The following is an 18,952-nucleotide window of genomic DNA, read 5'->3' as shown; positions in this document are numbered from 1 at the left end:
TCGGTAAGAAGCAGTAATACTATACAGCAAAATCAGCAGGCCCTTTGCTCATCCTTTGCAGCCCATAGGAGACAACATGCTGGATATTCCCACCTAGCCCTAATCAGTGCCAGCTAGGATGCTAACTTGTGATTTGTGCTGCCAAGACTTTTGCAGGAAAATTAGCTTTTACAGACATAGACCTTCATCATGAGGTTTCGCTAACCTTTTTTATTTTTTTTAATGTATATATAGATGTGATGAAAAAATGTGGAAAAAGCTCATGTCTTACTTGGACACCACCAATACTGATGGCTACGAAACAGCCCCTGCAGAGCTCACAGAGAGAATCACACAGCTAACTGAACAGCTTGAGCTTAAAGGGCATGAAGTGAAAAAACTGGAAACAAATATGGAAGAGGTAACAGGTGCCAAGCAGAGTGTGAAAGAGTTAATGTATCTTTAAGTAGCTACATATACATATACATTTATATTTTACTCTGGCCATTCCGCTCTCTGTTGCTGATGTCTCTCAGTTTGTCAGCTCAAACATCTCATGCTTTCCTGTTACACCCACATTTCCAGCATGGTTCCTACATGAAACTCCATTTGTCTGGAGGATGAGACATACACCAGGCACAGTACGACACAGGCTCTTCAAATACCAGCCTTTATTTAAATGGTTTAAGATGCTCACTGATGCTATGTTTGGGACTGGTACCACTGTAAACCAAAGAGCCACATGTCAGCCATAGGGTTACTATAGGCAGCTTTCAGTGGTTCCTCGGTGTGGATGAAATGCTCCTCATGTCCCAAGACATCCAGCTCCTCTGGGAACACAATAACTTTCCAAGAAATCCCTCCAGCCGACTGAGATGCAGGGGCTCACTGTTTTGGAATCTCTCAGAGGAGATCATCCAGTTTACTCTGGTGGGTTCTCGGGCTTAGACTGATTTATAAATGTTTTTAAAAAACTGGTTCTCAGGCTTAGCAGCATGGTTAGCTTTCTTTCAGCAGAGGTTATAACCACAGTAGTTAAAAGCCCCAGTGCAGTATCCTAGTAATCGCATGTGGTCTTACTATTTAAATACTGCAAACTTCAGCCGTTGATGAGCATAGATTTAAACGCTACCAATCATTCTGTGAAACAAAAATAGTGCATCATATGCATTGCTTTGGTCTGTTTTGTCGTAAGGCTCAGTTAGTGCTTGTTCCACATTTTATATCCCTTCTTTAAAAGGAGCGTAAAGATTTCAGTAGTTCTGGAAGGATTATCTTAATCTGTAAACCATTTAAAGAGTAAAATATTCAACTTCTTTACATGTTGCCATCCTTTGATTTTTATCACTATTTCATATCGTCATCCCCCTTGACTAAATTAAATGAGGTTACTCGTGAGGAAAAAATCTAGAAACAGAATCAGATCGTACTTGTGTCTTAGAAAATTTGCAGTATTCGATGACTATTCCTGTAATACTTCTTAGAGCAACACAAAGCTTTCATTTATACTGCTTAACATCAGACCACGTAAAAAACTACATTTATTCTTTTACCTACAGCAAGGGAATACCTTCCTGTAGGTAGTACCAGTTTTCTTCTTTTTTGTTCATTCAGAGGTAGTCATCTTCTTCTGCAGTATCATATTGCCTTCTTTTTAATCTCTGGTGATGGATATTAGTTCTGTGTGCCTTGTTCAGAAAAGTACTATTATCAATAGATTAATACAAAATTCCAGGACAAAAATGGAATCTGTTGCACTTGATTTAAAAACAAGCAGGGTGGTGAATAAGACATAGTGCCAACTCACTGCGACATGAATTTAAAATCAGTAGGATGAATCATTTTGAGCCTGTTAGAAATTTATTCTTAAACTCTCTTACTTTTATTTAGCCAAGCATTTATATCTTGTGTGCAGTTATAGGTGTGGTTTTTTGGTGCTACAAAACAGAGAGACAAGTAATAAGTCATTCCTTTCAAAAAGGTGACTGTTCCTCTAATCAACACAAAGCAAACTGGAAGACTGAGAAATGCTCTGTCATCTAACTTGCAAATGTATATATTGGCTTAATAAATAAACCACCAAGAACACTTTCTCTGATCACCTGACAAAACTACCTTATACATTGCCCTATATGCTTCTGTTTGGACCTGCTCAGTGCTGGAAATTAGACAAATAACAACAAAGCTAACAAGTAACAAACTCAGCAGGCAAGTGCAGAGCAACACTCTCAAATACCAATTAATAATTGCTTCAGTCTAAGACTTATAAAACCAGGGGATAAGAGAGTTCTGAAATTCGTCATGTCTAGAAAGTTCTGCCGAACATTTAAAAATAGTTTCTACTGAAGACAGTGTGATGAAGGTGTCGGGACCTGGGGAAAATAGATGTAGAAAACATGAGCGAATTCTAAAAATAAAATGATACGCTGCCAAGTGTAGTGCTGCAAAGAAATGCCAATTATTTTCCATAAAAGCTTACATACAAACTGCCAGCTTAATTAAAAAGACAATTAGTTTATGACCTGCCATACAGGGACAAATGAAAAGTTCATCCTAATATCATGCACCTGATGTCAAGCAGCAGTTGCTTAGAGAAAATCAATGAGAAACAGTACAGAGGATTTTCCTCTTGGCCTTCCTTACCTGGTTGCCAACACACAGGGATAGACACATCTTGAACTGGGTGTTGCAGGGAGTATCATGTTTAATAGACAGTACTGGAGATATTTACCATGAATTTACCTTTCCTTTCTTTATATCTAGAGATGCTTCTGGTATCTCATGTCAAGGACTTTCACATAGTAGTTAGAAAGAAACAGCTTTTGAGGATTTTTTTTGTTAGCTTTACATCTGCTGCCTGATCACCCAGTGTCACCTCATTTTTGTGCTTGGGAATCAGCAAATGATCTTTCCCTCATAATTTTACAGACTTTTACTACCAGAAATACTGCCTCAGTTATCACCATTCCTAGTCTGCCTCAGCTCTCTTGCTATAGAAACCATTACTTATTTTTGTCATTCTGTTTTATTCTTCTATGTGCTTTTCAAGCTCGATTAACCTTTTCAAATGAGAAGAACTGAAAATGTACTTAGAGGTCGTTCACGGCATAATCATAGTTTCTGTTTTGTCCCTAGTTCCTTTCCTAATAGCTCCTAGCATGCATGCTTTTGATCTCTGCTGACTGCTGAGCTATGTTCAGGAGATTACAGCTCTTCTAGATCTCCTTCCTGAGTGGCAGTGACCATCACTGCATACGTATGACATTGCGTACCTTTACAACATGTCTTACTTTGCATTATTGACACTGAATTTCATCTGTCTTTTATTGCCCATAGCTTTTAAATATCATAAACTCCTGCTGTAATTCTTCACAGGCAGCTTTAGTTTTGATTACCCACAAAAAAATGAATTGGGAGCAAACTTAAACACTTGGACATTCACCTTTTTAAAAAATCATTTATGAATATGCTGAACAGCTCAGGCCTTAACCCAGCTCCTTGTGAGACCCTAAGGATTATCCCCCTCCACTGTGAAACCTTCAATCCTGGTCTGCCACTCTGTGCTCTACCCCCATCTTTTAACCAGCTGTAAGTCCACGGCAGGATCTGTGCTGCTGCCCTCTGGCAGGGACTTTTTTTTTTTTTTTTTGAGTCTTTGGTGACAAAAACTTTTTGCAAATTTGAAATACAGTCTATCAACTGAATTAACTTTATTCGTATATATTCACAGACCCTTTCAAAGAAATCTAATAGATTCTTCACTATGTTCATCTATGTATTCACCAAGTCTCTCCTCCATTACAGTTCCTACCAATTTGCCTGACAGAATTACTGATACTCTTGAGGCAATTTGCTGTTCCTCAGATCATCTCTGCAGCCTCTCTTAAAAACTGGTGCTCCATTTGCCACACTCTAGTCCTCTGAGGGTGAAATGATTTAAAAGATAAATTACACAGCACAGTTTGGCACTTCATTCTGCCATTTTGTTGCTGTTTTCTTCCTGTTTTGAAAATTTTTCTCAGGTTCATTGCTTAAAAATGGCTCTAATATGACAGCCTTCTGAACTTCTGTGGAAAATACAACAGAATTATTTTGTCTTACATTCCTAAGGGATTTTTGCATATTAATTATTCATTGTCCTAGATGTACATGCTATTCCAGAGCTCAGATTTTGCCCAAGACATTCTCCCTCTTTTATAGGAGCGTTGGATATTAGCACCTGACTTCTTCTCAAAACTGGTGTTTGGCAAGGTAGGATTTCCATGTCACAAACACGGCGTAAATCCAAAATCAGGCTTTGCTGAGGGACTTTGACAGAGCTAAGAACAAACCCCACTCCTCTGAGCCCTGTGACTTAACTACCCAGCATCCCTCCTCAGTATCTAGGTTTTAAAAATAGCTTACGCTTAACTATCGTCATTATTGCACATGTTAAGGTAACAACAGGTTCTAGATGTAACCTAGCTAGGGAAAACAATTTGGGAGAATGTTTTAATGGTGCACTGAGCCCTGTCTTAAAGCACAATAAGAAGACAAAAAATGCATACCCGTACATATAAATGAAATAAAGGTATCAGGAAACTAGCATTCTTATAGATGACAAGGTGGCTGTTAAGGTATAACTGCTGTGGAAAGCAGTTTATTAGCTGCAGAATAGGGAATACAAGAAAAAGGACTTTGTAAGAGCAGTCAAAATAAAGAGGGAAAAAGAAGCAGCAGTAGCAACAAATGCTATTTCCAAATATCACTAGTGGCACTCTTGGCTAAGTATAGTGCCTGTGCTGTCTACACAAACTAAGCAGCTGGTCGTGACACTAGACAGCTATGGAGAACTCAAGTGGCATGCATACTAAGGAGAGGAGTTTGTGCTTGTCCCATTCATGTCTGTATGTGGGATCCACCGCCCAGCGACAGCCCTTCAGTAACACCCGGCAGAGCACAGAGGACTCCCTGTGCTGCTTTCCAAGAAGGCAGTTTTGCCAGCATGACTGAAGCAGAAACTAAAAGCAGCAGATAAGTGATGTTAGGGGTGCAGGACCAGGATAGGTGGGCACCCGTTATGAAATTCCATGAGCATCTGTCTAATTGCATATTTGGAATGTCTATTTTACACTTAAAAATAGTGGCCTTTTACCTCTCTGTTATCTGATATGACACTACTTTACATGCACCAGAACATAACTACTTCATGTGTTTAGTACAGATCTATGCTGGGTAATATTTACAGTGTGGAGGCAATCTGCAATATAATAAAGGAAACCACATGTTTAATTCATTGAAGACCTCCCACAGCCTCTAGAGTATTTGTTATGTCTCAGTCGGCCTGCTGCCACATTGGTGGTAACAAAGTTGGCTCTCCATACAGGAAAATGTTAGTGTATTCATCTAAAAGAGTCGTTCAGACAGGGATGCTGAAATAATTGTTTGGCAGATGGACCAGGTTAAGTGATCCAAACCTCTGTTGCTGTTGTATAGCTTGGAGGAGCTGGAGTGAGTGCCTCACAGGGCAAAGCTCACGGAGAGCTAATGGAACAGGCTGATTTCCATCTGATGGGGGAATAAGTGCCAACTAATACATACTATTAGCACTGTCAGAAACTAAAATGACCTTCTAGAAGGCTCGGTGTGCATCAGGGGTTGTTTTCTTTTTTCACTCTGTTGTGACTTAGGTTTTAGGGAACTGAAGTTCCTTCCCATCTATTAAAGTTCATCAGGATACAAATTTCTACAAGAAAATCTATTAAATAGCATGCATATCAAGGCCTCCAGCTTTTCAAATTCAACTCTCTTCTTAGTTATTTTTAAAACTGCAATAAAGATAAAAGATGTCAATAAAAAGGGATTAACAGAGCCAGCAAATTTAGCATTTACCCCACATAATTTTGCTTCTCAGTGTAATATTTATAAATATATTTAGATTGTGTTTTCAACAAGAAATTGCAAAAAATGGTAACGTTTCAGAATACTGGACACAGTAAGAATTGTGAAATAAGTTTACTTTTATTAATAAACTTGAAATCTATCAGTGCTCTCAAAGGTCCAAAATTAATATTTAAGTGACATATTTTCCAAGGAATGCTTTTCAGGCTCTTTTTAGCAACTTGGCCATGTATCTGCAACAGGGCTGAGTGTGACAAAGATATTTACTTTTGCAAATGGTGTGGCAGCTTTCTGGTTCAAAATACTTACATTTTGCATTGAAACAAAAACTACATTTCAAATCCTGAACAATTTTTCATGGGGAGGTCTGAGGCGACTGACAGGTCAGCTCAGCTTTGGAAGGTCCAGGTCTGAGGAGACCCGTCTGGCCCAGGATTTATGTAGTGTTCAAGGGTCTGGTTGAATCTGGACTTTTCTGTGCTTAGCTGCAAACCAATGCTTCACCAAGAACACATGCCAGTGTTTTGCAGAACCAGAATCTTAATTTTTTTTCCTTAAGACACTTTCTTTTTAACCAAAATACTGAAAAAAATTAGCTAATTACCTTCTTGTTTCACTGAATGTATAGATGATTGATATGTAGGAGTTGCAAGACAAAGATGTGATTATATTGGTGAGGGCACACAAATTAGTTATGCTTTATAGAGGATGACAGGAATGCGAAAGATTAGAAAACTGAAATAGTAATGCTGGTATTATAAATTTCTGAATGATCTGCTTGCATCCAGTGTTGCATCAACTGCCATTATGTGCAAGAAAAAAGCATGCATTTCCTAGCAACTATCGATTCTTCATTTTACCTAGTATGTTAAAGAAATTTACTTCCTTTCAAGATAATCTTCTGGAATGAGCTGACATTTACCAGATAAGGGGGAAAACTTAGTTTTGTACTTTAGCCTTTAAAGGCTGTGGATGTAGTTAAAGGCTGTGGATGTAGTTTACCTTGACTTTAGCAAGGCCTTTGACACCATTTCCCACAGCATTCTCCTGGTGAAACTGGCTGCTCAAGGCTTAAATGATCGCACGCTTTGCTGGGTAAAAAACTGGCTGGATGGCCGGGCCCAAAGAGTTGTGGTGAACGGAGTTAAATCCAGTTGGAGGCCGGTCACGAGTGGTGTCCCCCAGGGCTTGGTTTTGGGGCCACTCCTGTTTAACATCTTTATTGATGATCTAGATGAGGGGATCGAGTGCACCCTCAGTCAGTTTGCAGATGACACCAAGTTGGGTGGGAGTGTTGATCTGCTCGAGGGTAGGGAGGCTCTGCAGAGAGACCTGGCCAGGCTGGAGCGATGGGCTGAGGCCAACTGTATGAGCTTCAGTAAGGCCAAATGCCAGGTGCTGCACTTGGGCCACAACAACCCCCAGCAGCGCTACAGGCTTGGGGAGGAGTGGCTGGAGAGCTGCCAGTCAGAGAGGGACCTGGGGGGGTTGATTGACAGCCAGCTGAACATGAGCCAGCAGTGTGCCCAGGTGGCCAAGAAGGCCAATGGCATCCTGGCCTGTATCAGCCATAGCGTGGCCAGCAGGAACAGGGAAGGGATCTTACCCCTGTACTCGGCACTGGTGAGGTCACACCTCGATTCCTGTGTTCAGTTTTGGGCCCCTCACCCCAAAAAGGCCATTGAATGACTCGAGCATGTCCAAAGAAGGGCAACGAAGCTGGTGCAGGGTCTGGAGCACATGTTGTACGAGGAGCGGCTGAGGGAACTGGGGTTGTTTAGTCTGGAGAAGAGGAGGCTGAGGGGAGACCTCATCGCCCTCTACAACTCCCTGAGAGGAGGGTGCAGAGAGCTGGGGATGAGTCTCTTGAACCAAGTAACAAGCGATAGGACAAGAGAGAATGGCCTCAAGTTGTGCCAGGGAAGGTTTAGACTGGATATTAGGAAGCATTTCTTTACAGAACGGGTAGTCAGGCGTTGGAATGGGCTGCCCAGGGAGGTGGTGGAGTCCCCATCCCTGGAGGTGTTTAAGAGTAGGGTCGATATAGCGCTGAGAGATATGGTGTAGATGGGAACTGGCAGTGTTAGGTTAATGGTTGGACTAGATGATCTCAAGGTCCTTTCCAACCTAGTTGATTCTGTGATTCTGTGATTCTGTGATACTTATTGGGCAAGAAAGTGAAAAGCTCCAGTGTTTTTAATTTCCTGTGTCATTGTCCAGATGAAAGGCCCATTGCTAGGTGAACTGCAGCAAAAGGCGGAGGAGACCGAATTGTTGAAGATGGAGCTGCAGATGTTGGAGACTGAGAGAGTTAGGCTGTCACTGGTGGAAGAAAAGCTCATGGATGTTTTACAGCTTCTTCAACAACTTCGAGACTTGGTATGCAAGAAAGCAGGCCAGAGACTTAAAACTGGTTTTGATAGTGTCCCTTCCAAACTAAAAAGGATGTTCCTACCTTCTTTTAAGTACAAAGTCCTTTACACCAGGACTCATTTTTTCATATGTTTGCCCTGGGAACTGCCCAGTGATTGCAGAAAACTTTTAGACCCCTAAGGCTGACTTTCTAAAAGAGGCCTAGAGATCTCCTTGGATATAGAACTCCAAGCCCTCATTATCCTCTAAACAAAAATTTAGAGGCAACAAGGAATACAAAACTGCTAGCAATCAGAAAGAGTCTAGATTATTTTTCCTTCTAGAAAAGGACTTTTGTTTAACTGCATTCTAGCATCACTGAGTCAATATGAAAGGGATAAACCCCCTTCCTATATATCAATAAGGTATTTTTTGTAAGAAGTTTCTTACCCAATTAATAATCCAAACATGGACTTATAAAAGCTGATGCAATAACATTCCAGAAGTACATGGCCCATCTTGCAGTTCAGTCCTTTAGAAAATAAATTTAAATCTCCTGCTCGGGAATGATAATGTTAAGGGCTGGCCAAAAGACAGGCAAATTGGATAATCTGTAGAACACAGAGTACGTTGGGAGCTGCACTGGACTGCCAGGAACTAATTTCTTTGATAATGACTGAGGGTTCTCAATTTTCAGCAAAACTGCTTAATCTGTGTGAGATGAGAATGCTTCCTCAGATGATCACTTTACTTTGTTTGAAGTACGCTCATGTTCCACTGATGACTCTAGGGACCAAGTGCAATATCTCATAATTTGGTAACTTATTTTAGCACTTGACAGGGAAATTCTACTTTCATATTGCAAGTCTGACACATGCATCAATAATAATCCAGTGAAGGATTAAACTAGTAAAGACTACAACTGGCAACAAGCATAATAACCTTTTGTGTCAAGACTTCAACATGTCATTCACCGGTCAGTTGTATTATTGCAAATCATTTCTGCTCGGGAGACAATCCATCACACAAGGTGCCATATCTCAGTGATAATAGCACTTAATGCTAATCATTGCTGGAAACATGCCACCCTGTGCTGTCAACTCCCATAGCACCAATACAGCAACACTGCTGTCAATGAACAAGATAATTTACAGCATTCCTGGTAGAGTTTAGCAAGGATCCCCTAAATCCCTGATGGGATATACTTCAGAAAAAAGAAAACTTATTCATCAGAAACTACAGTTTCAAGTGTCACTTCCCAACATATTCACCTTCATGTTTTAACTAAGCCAAGCATCTCATTTGCAACAGACTCTACCACAAAGCAATGACTGTCCAAAGGCAAATGCACGTCCTGTTCGGACTATTAAAACCTCACACTGTGTTGCAGAGGTCATGTGTAATCCCAGTCTGCCGCAGACTGCTTTCCACTATGCCCCAGTCCCCACTGGGGCAGACAAACAGAAGGCAGACGACCATTGTCAGGCAGCAGGGCCAGTATTGCCTGTGCTGCTGGGAGGTACATCGTCTTCCTTCCACAATAGCCTCCATCCATTTTCACTTCTTGAAGTTTTAACAACAACCTGTCCCTGCGGATACAGGCGCTCTAAGTGCTAATTAAACTGATTGCAAGACCATCTCCCAGAAAGCATGCATTAGTGTCTTGATAGCAAATTAAGAGAGTTTGTTTTTCCAGACACATTATGTAATGTTCTAATATAAAACCACCACTGAAAAAGACCATTCAAATCCTAAGTAGTTTTTACAATCCTCTCACTTTGGCTAACATTTATTACATCTTAACATATAACTAACAGTGGGCTTGCCACATGACACATACAATCTCTTCTAATTTGTTTATACCTAAAATGGTTCCCAATGATTCCTGGAACAGCTGGGTCTGAGAAGCCTCTTTCTGAGATTACACCACAAAGTCTGTCTGTTTACCTTTCAACACATGCCTAGCAGAGGACTGAACGGGCTTTTGTCATGCATGCCCTGCTTACAAACCTTGCCCTCTAGATTTGTTTAGGCACACATTCTGGAAAATTCTGTATTTTCCACTGAATAAGTGTTATTTCTCTTTCTACAGCCATATTAAGGAACTGTGGCCATCCACAAACTGCTATTATTTGAGCAGTATCTAAAATAAAATGCTTGAAAATAAAGTAAATATAAAGTCTTGTGTTATCAGGATTCAGTTTCATTTTAATTTTCAAATGGAAATACACTGCATATAGATTTTTTTTGCATACATTTAAACTGGTGAAGGACATATTTGTGCCATAATATTATTTTGTTTTTTAAAGAACATATCTAAGCGAGCCTTGGGGAAAATCTTGCTGAGCACTTTGGAATCCTGCCGTGACCCCCAACCTGGTAAGAAAATAAATCATATATAAAGACCAAGAAGCCTGAAAAGTGTCCTTTTGGGAAAAAACACTAGATAGATAATGAACGGATGAGTAGGAAAAAAATATTTCAAATACTGGGGAACAGGCTAGGGAGAAAGAAGTACTATGCGAGAAGATTACCTATAGGAAGTGATGCTTTCTAGTCTGTGACACATCAGAAACAAGAACACATCCAGGGCTTTTTTTAGCCCAGTTCAATTAGAATTTCACCTTAGGGGAACAATTCAGTATCCCACTAATGTCTGTAGGGCTTCATTGATATATGAAAGTGGAAAACATGACCAAGTATGTAAGGCACCTATTTATCAGGTTTGCTATCCCACTGCGTGTTGTATTCCTCTGCTGCAACACAAACAAGATCTACAAAACAGAGTATGTCTGTAAAGAAACCAGATCAAACCCGCACTCCTCTAATAATAGCCTTTCGTGCTCCTCTTATGAAAAATTAAACTTGCAAACTCCTCTCCCTTGACAATGGTCTGGTGTGCTAGAGCTGCCTTTGTAGGAACCATACAGGGATCACAGCCTGGAGGTTTAGATTTGATTACTTTGTTCCTATTAGCACAGCATTTGCACTTACCTTCAAAAAATGAACATCCTGTACCAAGCCCAAGAACATGGCTTGGAGGTGCTTTCAATAGGCAGACAGTAGTCAAAGGTGAGGTTATTAAAGACTAGATGTGGCCTGAGGGTTTAATTTTGGAGAATATTACTAACAGTGATTTAGGGAGAATAACATACAAACCACTCTGGGTTTTGCAGTTTCAAAGTCTTGTGGTTACTAGCGTCCAGCAATTCCGGGCGCAGGCAGCCCAGAGCTAAGCCGTGCTGTCCCAGCATGACTGCAGGGGAAGCAGAGGAAAGAAGGCAAAGACAGACCTTGTTGGCTCCAGGACACCAACACTGAGAGAAACCGTTTCTGAGCCATAGGTCAGATATTCTCCCAGTGAGAATAAGAGAAGAGGAGACTGTTAGTATCCACAGCACACAAGTGTCTGGAAGGTACTACCCCTGATCCTGCACAGGAACCCTGACTTGGAGTGATGCTGCTGAAACAAAGTACTTCCCTCTGTAACTTCAGCTTCCTAAAATGACACCAACAAGTGAAGTAACACTGAGCAGCTCTCTGTCCGTTCTGCATCACCATCGTCATAAACAGCTCACCTTCCCTGCTTTAGGTTTTCTGGCTGTGCACTTGGTATGACTTCAGCAGCTTTCCTAAGCCCTTGTAATCAAACATCTTCTTCCTTTTTAACAAGATTAAGTGGATGGTTGGATTGGCAACTTTTTATTGTGACATGAACTAGTCTTTGTTCACACAAGTATATGAGAACTCAGTGGGCAGTGAATGAAGCAAGAGAACCAGTAGAGAAAACAGTCCTCAAACACAGTTCCACTTGCATTTTTATAGGGCTAGGAATTTGGTATTTGGTCTCAAAATTTAGACATTTTATGATAATTACTGGAAATGGCACCTATGAAGAAAAGAACTTGTGTTACGATTGTTAAACTGCAACTTTCTGTTGATCAAATTATAATGTTTACTGTTTTCTTTTAAAAGGCAAAGCCCACCTATTTGAAGTCCTAGATACTCTTTACCACGAGCTGACAACCTGTGAACTCTTAGAAAGCCAGCCTCTGGAGAAGGCACAGAGTCGGCAGTCCCTGTCTAACCCCCTGGTCATCTCGTGCTGAGCGGCAGTGCCAAGGACAGCCCACACCACCAGCCAAACAACAGTCCCCGTTCACTCAGACACAGGATGAATGAATGAGATTTGGCCAATTCAACGGAACCCAGCAATGGACAAGAGTACTAGAATAACTCAGCCATCAAATCAAAGGTTTGGTGCTTCTGGGGAGAGCGCCCATTCCTCAGCTGACATCAAAGCCCTCCACAACGTGAATGAGCATCCACACGACGTGAGGACTACGTGGCAATGTCTGTCTCTGATGGAAGCCTAACGATCCTTGTACGATGGCTCTGTAACTGTACTGGTTAACCAAATAAAAACTATTCCAAGTACACTTGACCTGACCTATTTAGATTTAGAGCCCTGGTTACACCCTGCTGGGCACTGTTTCTAGCTTTTGTGGTAGCTCAGTTCAAAAGCAAAAGGCAACCTATGTTATCACTGGCAAGTAAACCTCTTCCTTAACATACAAATGTGTATGTTAACATGCAAACATGCAAAATGACTGCATTATAAACACACACAGGAGTGGATGCCAGTAATGCAAGTTTTAAGGGCTCATGTATAAAATGCGTTTGTGTGTGTCTGTATTTGTGATTCAATTATTGACCATATTTAACTCTGAAGCGAGAGTTGTTACTGCTCTGCTGAATTTTATATTTGCAATTATAGAGATGCCTTAGAAATCTGCAACAGCCTCTCCTGATGATAGCCTTAGATTTTACATAAAATGTTAAATTTAACTGCTTGAAAAAGGTACAAAGCAATCTTGTTCCCAGGCTCCCAGGGAAAGGGAGGGTTGAAAAATTCACTTTGCAACAGCTGCCGTTGTCACATTAGCAAATGACACGTGCAGTACGCAACTTTGTTCTCTCGTTTAATTTCCCTCAGTGCAACTGTAGAGACACAAAACTAGGCCCCACTTGCAGACAAATTAATGTAAAATGCTGGGCTTAATCGTGGTGCCACATCACATTTTAATCAGCAATAAAATAATTCCTGGCGGCAAAAGTAAAAAAAAATAGTTGTTTTCAAGATGCCTTTGCTGTTTTGTTCAACTGTCAAACACAGAAACTAAAGAAGCAGAGTTCTTAAACAATCCAGCTGAACTTATGGTATTAAAAAGATGCACTGTAGATCTTTTAAGAGTGTGAAATGATTTGCCTGAAATAATGCAAGCAATGAAATAGCATTCAATTCAGAACTGTGCATATATGAATTTTTCCCATGAAAATGGTTTTCATATAGGAATATGGTCCATACCACAATGCAATCTGGGGAATAAGATTTCTATTCCTTTCTATTCATAATACACTGTATATCTTACACACACCTCCATCCAAAATTATCATACGTTACTTAGCATTTAGAGCCATGTTGGTAACAAAAATTCACAATAGATATTTTCATTTCATTTTAGAGAAGAAAAAAAAAGGTGTTTTGAAAACAATGGAACAAATTCTGTTCAATGGTGCTTTACCTGTTGTTTTTTTCTGTTTTATCAGAGGAAGATTTTAAGAATAGATATATATTTTTAATGTAGATTTTTCATAAAGATAAATTAGATAGGAGATGTATACATAGTGCAATATTCACCCTGTAAGAAGGAAAACTGTATGCTAATACTAAATAAATTACTAACGTAATACTAAGCATAATATGCTATTAGTGTCTACTAAACTATATGCTAATATTACATACTATAAAAACTATACACTAAATGTGCAGCAGATATAAATTAAAATAAGGAGAACTTAGTTCCCTATTTGGGTTCATTTTATAAAAAGCCAAGAATAAGTATCAGCTTATGTTTTGTGCATCTCTCCTAGAGTTTCCCAGGAATACTGTATACGTATAAAGAGAGAAAATGCCAGCAAATCATTAAATAATCATGATCTGTGTGTATAGTTAGCAGAAGAGATGCTTCAGGAACAGGATTATAATGCAAGTACATACCAAATTATGGATACTCTCATGTATTGCAGCATCCTTTCATCATTTGAATTAGTATTATTTACTGCATCCACTCTCTATATACATATACATGTGTATCTCTTATTACATATACTTATGCATACCTTAAGATTGCTATGCTAATTGTATACTTTCAGTATCTTTTTCACCACTGATTTTCCACTTCAGTTTCTAATATATTTCTAGAAATCTAGACTATTAAGTAAAGTGATGTCCTAATGCCAAAATGGGGGAGTAGCAGTATAATCTGGGTGAGTACTGCACACCTTATCAAGCAGCAGTTGAACTGTAACTGGAAACTAGAAGATGTCGTCACTGGAAACCTAAACTGGTGTTAGGGAAGATGCAAACAGTTGAGATAAAGGAAGCTTTTGTGTGTAAATAAAAAACATTTAACTGATATAAGAAGCAGCAAAATCATATCTTGCTAAATTAGCTTCAAATGCTGTAACATTTTTATTTCTCTAAGAAATGCCTATATCAGCATATGCTGATTAACCTTTTCATAATAAAAGCTGATTATTTTAACTCACAAAAGTACTTAATATGGAGCAAGTCAGGCTTGCAGTATTTCCATAAGAAGAATCTGTTCTTCAGGATGGATCAAGAAATAGTCCTCAGTCAAATTCTTGCTGGAAATCCAAGGCAAAGCAAAGCACTGTACTTTGAAAGACCTTCTTTGGTGACCTTAAAATTGATTTTTTTCTTAAATACTTTTACCTTAAAGTTTTATACTGACCCTGTCAGTAGTGTTGCTGAGGCTACTAAATATTTCATGTGAAGCTGCATAAATATGTGAGTTTAAATCAATGTAATTGAGAATTTTCTAGCTCTGCCTCAAAAGCAGGTAAGCTTCCAAGTTTGATTTACTATGTGGAACATGTTTGAAAGAGTCTGCACAGTAATCCTGGGAAGCAAACCCAAATCTCTAGGTTTTCTTAAAGACCTAGCTTGTTAGGTCAAGTAATTACTGCAGATTGCAGCTACCTTTTATTTTCTTTTTTTTTTGCCTTTTTTTTTGCCTTTTTTTTTTGCCTTTTTGAGTATTGGAATTGTTCCCAGATAAACAGCAAACTGAAATATCTAATCAAGTCTCTTTAATAGCTTCACCATATTTCAAACAATAATGTAGGAGCAGTTATTACCCACACTGTTGACTGCATAACAAATTCCTCCTTTGAACAGCTGGAGCAGTCCTCACACTAACGTGCTCTGCAACTGCTCATCTAGCATATACAAGATCGTAGATTTGCACAAACCAGTACTTCACCTTACAGGGAACATATACCAAGTTTAAATTGACTTTGGAGAAAAAATTTCCCTATATGACAAAAACTGAAAAGATAGCAAAGCACACTCAAAACCCTTCCATTTAAAAAATACCACCACAATATCCAGCATCCCAAATGTCTGCAAACATATTATTTTGTTTTATGTTTACCAACTGGTAATAAATGGACATTTAATTGCATCTTGACTTCTCAGAAAAGAAAAAAAATCCCAGTGAGAGTCCATGTGCTATAACCATAACAAGTGCAATTGCCCATCTAAAATTTTGCACAAAGGCCACCAGAGCATTCCTTTCTTTGGTAGGAAAACCATTTTGGAGGACTACACATGCGTGACATGGACTAGATGATCTTCAAGGTCCCTTCCAACCCAGATGATTCTGTGATTCTGTGATTCTGTTACCAGGTGAGACCAGAGCCCTGCTGTACAGCTTCCAACTGGTATGGGTTACTTAAGTCTTGTCTGCAGAATGGACCTATAATACTTTGATTTTCAGTTAGAAAGCCAATGGTCATCTATAAAAGGGCTAAAGCAACCTAATTATGCTTTGAGGCACTCTGGTTGAACTCTGGCCTTATACCATGCTTGAGATTTTATCCCCTCCGCAGCATGCTCATTCTTCATTCTAGTAGATTTTTGTTTTCCTCAAGAATAATTCCTTTCTTACAGAAAGGACAGTTTGTTCCATCCCAGTTGGATCTTCTGGGGACTCCCTAATGTAATTCACTCCAGCAAAAAAGTTATTTTTCATCACTTCTATATGTCCCTTTCTCCTTCACTGCTAATTGCAGAGCAATAAATCCCTCAGGCTCCCAGATTTTGTTCTTTGACTGGTGTCCAGTCTTTCCTCAAAAGAACTGCCTGGAGTGTCCTCAGCACTCCTAACCCTCACTCCTACAAGTTGCAAGGAATGTGCCCTTTCTCCTGCTCACATGTCCCCTAAACCTGGCAGCCCAGCCCTCACAGACTTTGCTCATTTGATGTGTTTGCATTTCCTTAGCCTTAGTGGTTCAACATTAGATCTCCTCAAACTGTGATCAAACTTGATTTCTTAGCAGTCACCATTGCCCTAACGAGGAAGGTAGGACATTTCCTCCACTGATCCTCACTGTGTTTCCACAGAACAAGCTTTCCCATTTGACTTCATTCTCAAACTACTTTCTCCTCCCAATACCCTCCTCACTTACCGTTTGCCATATTTCTCACCGAGATAACTTGAGGGTCTGCACACTTCTAGCACGTTACATTTTTCAAAAAGAGTTTCCTTGTCTCATTATTTTTTACTTTATAGGAGGTATTAACTATTAGTAAACTAAAGTCCACCTGATACATAAAGTTATTCAATAATTGCCCATCTTATTTTCATTGAAACTTGTTCTGAACTATCTGGCAGTGACCACTCGTCACAGATGTTACACTGATCCACAAAACTTTTGCACCAAATCAGTGTGGCTGTCTCTAGCCAGAGCTGCTCCAAGAGGTTAATGGCATTTGTACACACTTCTGGAAGAAAAAATCCTTGGCACTGGTATGTTTAAGTGTCCTGAATTTGCTGGAATTAAATCTCCCTTTCATTATACCATCCATTAACCTAACGATGAAAAGCTGTTTAGATTTCATTCTCTGAATGAAAGAATAAGGGAACACTTTCAAACAGTGCTGCGTAAAATAGAATTGCTTGGTACTAGAGAATGACAATAAACATTCACAGCATGTGTGTGACACATCACATTACCAGCCAAGGGGTTTCTCTTAAACTCCATGAAATTATGAATCCTTTAATATTTACATTATCTTTTTTGCTTAATAATTTTATGTATAATTCTTCATAATACAAAAGCTATAGAACGTGGTTCTTAGTGTGGAATTCAGTTGAAAATTGAATCATCCTTATTTCCTGAATTACGACTTGCTTTCAAGAGGCCAGGATTTTCAGAGTTCCATTTGGTTTCTATTCCACTTTTCTGGCTCTTCTGTAATACACCAGCAGAAATATCCTTACCCAGTTCCCATGGTACTGTCTGTTACAGTAGTTTGGTGGCCCTAAATTGTGGCATTTGCAGGCCACAATTTGCACAATTTTGTGGCTGGTTAGACTGAATATGCATTTCTTTAGGAATGCTACCTCAGGAATGCTCCTGAGCCCAGCTTCCTGGGAAGAAGGAAGACAAAATCAACATTCCCCATCTTCACCTCAAGCCACCAGAGCACTGTTTGTTTTGGCTACACATGTGTACATCCTCAGCGGAGTGTCCACGGGCCACCCGTAGGCAGGAACTTGCCTCTCCAGGCCAGTCTGCTCAACAGCTGTGGAAATCCTGGGGAGATTTAGAAAGGCATTTTTCTGGCATTGCCTCAGCATGCCAAAATAGCTCAACTTCATTTTGTCCCCTTGACTGTTTTCAAATCAATATTGTCCTCAGGCTGAAAGTATTGGACACCACACCCAGACACTCAGGTTCTTCAAAGAGCTCCCCCTTAGCAAATCTCTTTGTTTAACGCAGCTCACACGCTTCTTCACTTAGGAGGAGTGTCTGCATTAGAGCAAACCCCCCTGAATTGAGGCTCACTTCTTAAAGTTTTATTTTATTTCCTAAAATGCTTGTATTTTTCTGAGCTGTAACCATTCAGACTCTCTGGCTGAAGAACTGTCTGTTCCTAGGCTTAATTTCCTACTCTTTTCCAGAGTGTTTAACAGTAGAGAAAAAGAAAAGAGTAAAAAGACTCAGAAAATTCCAGAAATCCTACCTGGCATTTTAGAACATGTCACCACTTAGACATCAAATTCAATTCATGACCAGTTTTCCTTCTGCCAATATAACTACATTTTTATCTAATGAAGCTCACAAAAGGATAGCACAGTGTCAGAATCAGTAGACAAAAGTTTACTCAAACTTCTACATGTTCGCCAAAACTTGGAGCACAGAATACAGATAGCTGTTTATTTTTACATTAAAGGATAGCCTAGGAAATAAAAAAGAATTAACTCAGCACGATGCTAATTCATGCTTCAGAGAATGCACACTTTGTACCTTTGCCATTCGAATTTGTGGAGGAAATAGCTCTTACTTAGTTTAGACTTGACTAGAAAGTTTTGGTAATGAAAGTTTAGCTGCTTCCACACCAGCTGCTTGTGAGCTGGCAAGAGCCTGGTGCAACAGCTGGACAGTACGTCTTCTTCAGGCAAAACAAACCCTTGGTTTTCATCAGGTCACCAACATAGCATAGATGCACTCCAGCATCCATAGGGTCCCCCAGGAGCGATGCACAGGTACCTTGTATGTTAGCTAGTCTTGTGTTAGCTTTTCTGTGTGTTATATTGACTGAGTGCTGTGGATGCCATGAAATGGAAATCCACAATCCTGCAAGTCA

The 18,952-nt window shown here is 39.7% G+C and overlaps 2 protein-coding genes across 6 annotated transcripts in view; one reads left to right on the top strand and one right to left on the bottom strand.

Annotated features, from left to right (window-relative positions):
• EFCC1 (EF-hand and coiled-coil domain containing 1) overlaps positions 1 to 13,974 on the top strand; it is a 56,748-nt gene extending 42,774 nt beyond the window's left edge. Inside the window, exons 5-8 of one of the 3 annotated variants that reach the window (XM_074879764.1) lie at positions 235 to 400; positions 8,080 to 8,238; positions 10,521 to 10,590; positions 12,187 to 13,974. In XM_074879764.1, coding sequence (XP_074735865.1) covers positions 235 to 400; positions 8,080 to 8,238; positions 10,521 to 10,590; positions 12,187 to 12,320 — 529 coding nt within the window. In that variant the 3' untranslated portion in view covers positions 12,321 to 13,974. The remainder of the gene's footprint in view (positions 1 to 234; positions 401 to 8,079; positions 8,239 to 10,520; positions 10,591 to 12,186) is intronic. The other 2 variants (XM_074879765.1, XM_074879766.1) reach the window with 2 other exon arrangements.
• CFAP92 (cilia and flagella associated protein 92 (putative)) overlaps positions 1 to 18,952 on the bottom strand; it is a 121,786-nt gene that overhangs the window by 80,562 nt on the left and 22,272 nt on the right. The gene's annotated exons all lie outside the window — the stretch shown is intronic.

The sequence above is a fragment of the Strix uralensis genome, chromosome 10 (assembly GCF_047716275.1).
Source record: "Strix uralensis isolate ZFMK-TIS-50842 chromosome 10, bStrUra1, whole genome shotgun sequence".
Taxonomy (NCBI): Eukaryota; Metazoa; Chordata; class Aves; order Strigiformes; family Strigidae; genus Strix; species Strix uralensis.
Note: the sequence above shows the minus strand (reverse complement) of the source record. Positions and strands in the feature narration are given on the sequence as shown.